Source organism: Trichoplax adhaerens, genomic scaffold (genome assembly GCF_000150275.1).
Source record: "Trichoplax adhaerens TRIADscaffold_5 genomic scaffold, whole genome shotgun sequence".
In the NCBI taxonomy this organism is placed as follows: Eukaryota; Metazoa; Placozoa; class Uniplacotomia; order Trichoplacea; family Trichoplacidae; genus Trichoplax; species Trichoplax adhaerens.
In genome coordinates, this window is record NW_002060947.1 from 7,053,880 (window position 1) to 7,062,431 (window position 8,552).

General features: G+C 35.1%; 3 protein-coding genes across 3 annotated transcripts; 1 reads left to right on the forward strand and 2 right to left on the reverse strand.

Annotated features, from left to right (window-relative positions):
* Positions 1 to 405: 405 nt before the first annotated feature.
* Positions 406 to 3,664, forward strand: TRIADDRAFT_25400 (uncharacterized protein; the record flags this gene model as incomplete). The annotated part of the gene is made up of 7 exons (XM_002112586.1): positions 406 to 568; positions 2,350 to 2,460; positions 2,628 to 2,662; positions 2,996 to 3,071; positions 3,161 to 3,230; positions 3,356 to 3,388; positions 3,511 to 3,664. The coding sequence occupies 7 exons, from the start codon at positions 406 to 408 to the stop codon at positions 3,662 to 3,664; spliced, it is 642 nt and encodes a 213-aa protein (XP_002112622.1).
* A 1,641-nt stretch (positions 3,665 to 5,305) lies between these two features.
* Positions 5,306 to 6,841, reverse strand: TRIADDRAFT_25864 (uncharacterized protein; the record flags this gene model as incomplete). Its single annotated transcript, XM_002113019.1, has 5 exons — positions 5,306 to 5,390; positions 5,527 to 5,594; positions 5,952 to 6,085; positions 6,342 to 6,439; positions 6,678 to 6,841. Coding segments are annotated over 5 exons (549 nt in total), but the record flags the coding sequence as incomplete, so codon positions are not given.
* A 944-nt stretch (positions 6,842 to 7,785) lies between these two features.
* TRIADDRAFT_56829 (uncharacterized protein) lies at positions 7,786 to 8,316 on the reverse strand (the record flags this gene model as incomplete). The annotated part of the gene is made up of 1 exon (XM_002113020.1): positions 7,786 to 8,316. One exon carries the CDS (start codon positions 8,314 to 8,316, stop codon positions 7,786 to 7,788), a length of 531 nt encoding a protein of 176 aa, XP_002113056.1.
* Positions 8,317 to 8,552: the final 236 nt, after the last annotated feature.

The following is an 8,552-nucleotide window of genomic DNA, read 5'->3' on the forward strand; positions in this document are numbered from 1 at the left end:
GTCCATACAGTGTACAGTACAATGTTGTACTGCTACTATTTTCTGTACTGTACACTGTACACTGTACAATACAATGTTATACTGTTACTATTGACTGTACTGTACACTACAGTAGAGCTCATACGAATCCAGTATAGTAGTACTACTACTAGTATACTAGTAATACTAGTAATACCGTCTCCAAGATACCATTATTTTTAGAGACGATCGTAAGCGCTGCTACAGTACAATATGCCAGTGTACAGTGTACAGTACTGTCGATGAGACACTATCTACTGTAGTGTAGTCCTACAGTCCATCAAGTCCGTGCCCCCTGTACCATACAGTACTAGTACTGTAGTAGTCCCTGCTACTGTACTGTACTGGGGGAAAAGGATTCGATCATCAATATTTGTGAGCAACGTCATGGACGACGTCTCCAATTCCAACACCGTTAATGGCGCTGTTTACTGTGTCTTACTGATCGTCCGATGGTTGCCTGTTGGCTTCATTCAAGCGCTATTAATTTGGTCTTACTACGCATACTTATTTATCATATGTTTTGGAGGTAAGTTGTACATTGATTCTTGTCCAATGTCCTTCTTGCTAAGTGATACCCATGATTTATTCACTCTTTGTATATATATATGTACAACAGTCATCAGTAGTCTTGAGTCCAACATACTAACGTTATAGATCAACGTTTTACTGTAGTCTACTTTCCTTTAGACACTATTTCTCGATCATAGTCTCACCGTTTGTCATGCAGTGGGAAATACTAAACTCTCTGATTTATAACTATAGCCATTACAGACTAGTAATAAACTATAGAGTACAGCACAGCGCTTTCAAGTAGGATTGTACCATGGACAGTACAGTAATTAGATAGCGATCAATAATCCACTACTCTCCTTATAAAATCTTTAGCCTTACTTTATAAAGTGAATCAAAGGATAACCTTTTTGCTTGAGCAGTCCCTGACTCTACTGTATACCGTACAATCGATGTCTAATAGTGTTAGAAGATCGTAAGTAGGGTTTCGCTTCTAGCAAACCACACGACTATGTCATGACTACAATTGAGTTTTACAGTTGGTCAATATGAATTCTCCCAAGAATCTTATTTGAGGTTGTGTTCCTACTACCAAGTAGTACCAACTGCAAGGACAGTTGTAGAACTGACGTTTTAGTCAAGTGTAAGCACTCATTTTACTTTAAATAAAGCCAATCAACAAGCAATCGATAACATGATTGATGCTACTACAGTACAAGTTTTCCATTACCGTATGTTGACACCGGCAAAGTCCGTTCATGGATTTGATACTCATTCAATCTCTTGTAGTGACTTGAGTAGAGGTACTGCAATTCTACGCGTTCTAATTCTGAGAGTTGAAGTATAGTAATACATCCTAGGCACAGCAGTTGTAATTCATTATATCTATATTATTGGTAGTAACAGACTGTTGTGCATTTTACGTTGACGAGATTTTGCCTTCAATATCATTTTATACCCACCTGTGATAAAGTGTCTTCAAAATAATAAAACAAATACTACAGTTTCTTATCAAGTTTTCTCTACTACTTAAATTAGCTTCGTCGTACAATTACCAAGGACTATCTAGCTGTAATCACAATATTACAATCAAAAATTAAAAATCACGTATTTTTTCCCACAATCCCATCATTTTAATCTTAAGCCATTTTAGGGCTGCATTACACGAGCATAAATTGGACAAAAAGTTACTTTTCACTCTAGAATACGATATACTTCATGATACAATATACTGGTACTAATATCAATCAGCAGTACAGCATAAAGGAATTGTTATCGGATTAAAATTACAGGCATAACTTTATACTGTCTAATACTTTCGTTTCTTCTTATCTTCTCTACCACGTAGGCTATGTTCACCCAATAGCTTTGAAAGGTAAATTTTGCTACAACAATCATCATATGAGATCTACGATTATTTAATATACATGGTGTTCTAGTGATACGGTCATATACTGTTTTAAATGAATAAGGAAGGATTAATGATGTAATGATTGGATTGCATAGCATCATAGCAAGATTGAAAACTAGTTAGCAATTTCTTTTAAATTTGATTACTTGCCCGTATGATTGCTTGATACATAAGTAAATCACCTGTATCCTCGGACAGATCAATTCTCATCGGCTTTTCACATCGTTTGTTATCAACTTAATTAATAACCATTTATTATTATCATCATGTCCAGGTTATATAATTGCTTCTATGACCAGTAGATTCTAGTATCATTCTTGTTTACGTTGAGTTTGAATAAATGTTCAATAGTAATTTTTTAGTATTCTATGCCAATACTAACTATGCCTCATTCATTTGAATTTCAGTTATTTTTGCAGTCCTATACAATATTTTATTTTTCCTCTTGCAATGGTCATATCTCAAATGTATCTTAACTGAACATCAAAACGTTCCGGAATCGGTAATTCTAACTGATTGTTTAATTCCTGTAATGCATTCTGGTATTTCGTTATAAGTGTCTTTATCGTATCATCACTACTGCATTGATATGATTATTTTTATGCGTATATTCTTTAATATTGATATGTTTTGGCTACTAGTTCGAATTGACTGCTGATGAGTGTCTGAGCTTAAACGACGTAAGTGAGCCTATTTTGCTCTAAGTTTCAGCTTAGTAATGTGTGACTAAGATTATGCAGTAATTAGATGTATCTTGGCTTAAGCTGTTGATAACTCTTATATTTACAATTTTTGGATTCATTTCTTAAATACTAAAATTATGTTACTTATACTACTCTTGTTACAATTAGATGTTAACGTACACTTAATAACTGTAAATATAGCTCATAGTGTTCACATGCCTCAACTTATGCAATCATCAGCCCAATTTACTATTAGTAAATATACAGTGTTTATAAAGAGAAAGTACGTAGATTAGGCAATATCACAAATGAATACGAGTAGGCAAGGTATTCATTAGTTAACGTATGATCCTATTTTTATTTTATAAAGTCGAAAGAGGAACAGCAGCGAGTTACGGAAGAACTATCAACGAAATTACCAGTTCACTGTCGTGACAGAGAAAAATGTAAGCATACTGGCTATTTGTGTAACGATTTAATCAAATCCGTAAATTCACTTAAGAACAAAAAATTGTCAATATTGGTAATTTTATAGTGGTAAGATGGTGTCCCATGTGTAACATTGTTAAACCAGATCGCTGCCATCATTGCTCAATATGCAACAAGTATGTTGATAAATTGGTTGGGTATAATATTACCATTATTAGATAAATTGTTGGAACCGATTCTGTGTATACCATTTATTTCTATTGCTTTCCTCAAATAACGTAAGTTCTTTTCTGCCCTGTAGGTGTATTATGAAGATGGATCATCATTGCCCATGGTTAATATCAATTTGTTTTAATTTTCGCGATATGTGAATTTACCTTTTTGTACTTGGACGCACAATTTCTGTACAGACTCGGATAATTTATAAGAGATTATGTTGCTTTCAATTTTATCCAGGGTAAACAATTGTGTGGGATTCGCAAACTATAAGTATTTCCTGGTATTTCTTTTCCATGCGTGTTTACTGACGTTCTACCTTGCATTTAGTGTTTTGCCCTATTTTATTATTGCTTGGAATGTACGTACTGCCACCTACCTAATAATCGACTGATTGTTACTTTCTTATGAAATGTTATCTTTACAATAGCTTTCTTGCTCTTTTCCCACTGTAATCTAGGATCGTAACTCCCCAATAGCGGATAAAATTCAGATAATCTTTCTCTTTATTATGTCGGCTGCATTCGGTGTTAGTGTGTGTGTCTTGCTTCTTTATCATATTGCTTTAGTGGCAAATAATCGGAGCACTTTAGGTTTGAAATGTTATATTGATGATTTTTTCGTAATTGAAAGATAGTATCAATGCTAATTCATATTCTAATATGTTCGAAACGTAGAAGCATCTCGCCATACAGTATTCGATTATGGGATTGATGCAAATGGATTTTTTATCGGTTATAAAAATAATTTTATGGAGGTTTTTGGCAAAAAGAAATGGTTATGGTGTCTACCAGTTTGGACAAGGTAAGTTAGCAATGCATTGCTCTACTTAGGGGGCATGTTTATTTGGAGATGTTGTAGAATAGGTATAAAGTCTCTTATGAAAATTGACAGCCTTTTCTAATCGATCTGTAATGTTATGTGATTGTCCTATCATTTATAGCGTTGGAAATGGCTTTTCCTACCCTCTTAGAATATCTACTCTACACGGATTGGAATCTGGAATAGGAGAGAGAAGGCATTTAGTTTGTCCTGACACTCATAGGTACTGTTTCGAATCTGGTGATGAAGAAATAAATGACGCTTCTAAAGATTCTGCCAACAATAGTAACATTGAACCAAAGTCATAATTGATCCATTTTTGTTAGTTATAACATTATTATTAACACTGAATCGATACATTTTTCTACTTTAAATGACTCTGTAGTGTTGATACTCTCAAGGGTTTGAAGCCCATCATTACGTTAAGACTAGCCATGACTGCTGGCATCTTTTAATTCATTCTTTACCGCAGCATTTATGTAGAAAGAGTAAGGATTCTTTTTTAAGTTATCTTCAAATGATACGGTAGCAGCAAAGTTAATACTTGTTTGATTTATTATTATCACGTCGTTGTAGGTGTTATTATGTAATTGATCATGTATCATTGATCTTTTTTTGATGTAACAACTCCAGTATTTTTAAAACTTTGCACTATGCAATCATCATTCAATTAGTTATACAAGAGTTGAATAACTCCTGCACTATATGCTAGGCCTCACAAAGAGTTATAACGACAGCTTTAGTTTTTATTTAGGGTCAATAGATAGAAACTTTGTAATAACCAAAATGTATTCTTTCTAGGAATTCGTAAACATGTTAATAATCAAATTATATATAAATACATATATATATATATATATAGTTATGCTTGTATATGTAGATAAGTGTATACTATGTAACTGTACATTTCATTTAATCTGCTTTATGCATGTTTAGATGTATCACTTTTGACAAGTCTACAATATCGCATTGCAAACGAATTCCTTACTCTGCTTTAACTATCACTGAGCTATTATGTAGATAAAACGGATCACTGATCCGATGATGCAATCGCGCATGATTGCAACTGCTTACACAATAGCTTTATCGCTATTTAATTTCATCATCGGATGTGGATAATTCCTAATTATAATTGACGTTAGCCTACTGATGATGTATTTAAGATACAGTTTGTATAATAAAAATATTACGTTGTCTAAGATATGATTAAGATTTACTTTTCCAGTTCACTAACGTACCATAAGCCATCGCCTAAAAAGTGGATATTTTCTATCGCGATACCTTTGTTAATCTTAGCTCTGGAAAATTGAAAATTGAATTTCTTAGTTGCTCAATTACTCTATTAAACACGGTCAAGAGCCCTAAGCTGGATGGATTCTACAAGTAGAACAATTTTAATACCGAGATTATACAGATAATGTCATATTTGCTTACATATTTTCAGACGATAGCTTCATCTTCCCTATACTGATTGCATGTTGTTTACCTTCAGCCATGACGGCCTTTATTTATTATAATGTCGCTAAAGATTTAATAACAAACATCACATTCTTGCAATTTGTTGTTGTATTTAATCTTAGATTATACATCAATTTCACTACTATAAGAATAAAGCAGGAATTTATTACTATCACTCATTATGATATTACCCAACTATTTGTCATTTCGACTGGTAACAACTACATTATGGTAGATTACGACTACGCCGGTGACCAAGCATTTATTAGTGGACTGGCCAGTCAATGAGCAAGAAATGTGAAAAGTATGACATAGCTGAGCAACAAAGTCTAATCTTTTTAAACTGTAATCAATTTAGATAGCATCTCAGCTTATAAGCTATGTAAGATTAATAAGGATACAACTATTGTTTCTTCCTCCGTTGGAACCATCTTTCCACCAGGGGAAGTTAATCCAGGGCACATGATATTTGCACCACTAAGGATAAACCTAATAGCCCCTCGATCAACTTGCTGCTGGGGGAGGATGAAGGGATCTAAACGGTTTATCGAGTTGCATGAAAGACTTTAGTGCAAGTTAAATTATCCTAAGGTCATTGAGTGTAAGAGTTAGTGAAAGTAATAGCTTGATTATTCAAAAATTTCTGAATGTACACTTGTTTCAGCGAAGTCGGGCTGATTACTGGTCAAGCGTAATCAGCCAGTTCCAATCACAGGTAGTTGTAGTTTTTGCTAGCGTCATTATTGATTGATTGATTATGGCTGACGTAAATGGAAATAATTATAACTTACATTGATGTAAAAGTCTTAACGTTGGAAAGAAAGGGCCATCACGTTGTCGAAAGAACAACAGCTTGGTATTAATGGATACAATTTCAATATGATCATGGCTGTAGTATAGAATCAAGAAACGTAGGACATCGAATTTAGAAAGAGTCAAAGCATGCCGGTAGTTTTATCTTGCAAGCATTACTGTAGCACTAAATATGTAATGATCCAATGATACTGACAGGATCAATCTCGCAGCAACAACATTTTAAACTAATTTTGCAATATCATGACAACAGTAGGGAGGGTGCAATTAAGATTGAACATTTGCAAACATATCCTACGCATCGATGTATTCACCATTTGACTAATATGAGCGCTGCTTTCTTGGGTAGAATATCATCGATGTAATCTTGTAAATCAGGAAACTGCTGTAAAACTTTGGCACGGATTCCACGTTGTACGGAAGATTTCACTTGACTGGAACTAACGATATCTTGCTTAGAATCGAATCTAGAGTAGAATATAGATTGAAAGAGAAACAATCAATTATGAAAGCTGCACTTGGAAAGTATTTGATTGATAGCTGGAAAAGGGAAGGATTGCACTTTTCAAATGATCTAGTCGATTGCAATACACTGTTATCCACTGGTGCATTCAGCAGTAAGCTTACTTTTTAAACATGTTTGGTGGCCACTTTAAAAGTAGATCAGTATTGATTGGATTATCGAATAAGATGTTGGATTAGAATCGTTGATATCACGTCGAAGGTTAAGAATGGACGAGGATTGGATTAGTGTTGTCATGGCCTCGATGCAACTGTTCCATGCTGGTAGTGCAGTGCCATAGTGTACATGTACATGCAGTGGACAGCGAGTGGTGGAGGGTAGTCTACGCATACTCTACTCTACTCTACATGGACTCCAGTACTCCTTTATAGTGTTGTCTACCACTGGGTACAGTACTGTACAGTGTACAGTGTACAGTAGAAAGACAGAACGGCTGCAAGCAGTACTGTACACTGTAGCAGTCGGTTGGGATTGATATTAGTGATATTAGTGTTGTCTACCACTGGCCGTACAGTACTGTACAGTGTACAGTGTACAGTAGAAAGACAGAACGGCTGCGAGCAGTACTGTACACTGTAGCAGTCGGTTGGGATTGATATTAGTGATATTAGTGTTGTCTACCACTGGCCGTACAGTACTGTACAGTGTACAGTGTACAGTAGAAAGACAGAACGGCTGCGAGCAGTACTGTACACTGTAGCAGTCGGTTGGGATTGATATTAGTGATATTAGTGTTGTCTACCACTGGCCGTACAGTACTGTACAGTGTACAGTGTACAGTAGAAAGACAGAACGGCTGCGAGCAGTACTGTACACTGTAGCAGTCGGTTGGGATTGATATTACAAGAAATCAATTCTAGTATCAATCCCAACAGTGGCAAATCAGTAATTCATTCATTCTAAGGATTGATATTAGAATTCATTACTGATTTGCCACTGTTGGGATGCATATTGGAATAAATTGCTGATTTGCCACTGTTGGGATTGATATTAGAATGAATTGCTGATTTGCCACTGTTGGGATTGATATTGGAATGAATTGCTGATTTGCCACTGTTGGGATTGATATTGGAATGAATTGCTGATTTGCCACTGTTGGGATGCATATTGGAATGAATTGCTGATTTGCCACTGTTGGGATGCATATTGGAATGAATTGCTGATTTGCCACTGTTGGGATTGATATTGGAATGAATTGCTGATTTGCCACTGTTGGGATTGATATTAGAATGAATTGCTGAGTTGCCACTGTTGGGATGCATATTGGAATGAATTGCTGATTTGCCACTGTTGGGATGCATATTGGAATGAATTGCTGATTTGCCACTGTTGGGATTGATATTAGAATGAATTGCTGATTTGCCACTGTTGGGATTGATATTAGAATGAATTGCTGAGTTGCCACTGTTGGGATTGATATTAGAATTCATTACTGATTTGCTACTGTTGGGATTGATATTACAATGAATTCTAGTATCAATCCCAACAGTGGCAAATCAATAATTCATTCTAGGGATTGATATTAGAATTCATTACTGATTTGCCACTGTTGGGATCGATATTACAATGAATTCTAGTATCAATCCCATCAGTGGCAAATCAGTAATGAACTCTAGGGATTGATACTAGAATTCATTACTCATTTGCCACTGTATCATTTCAGAAT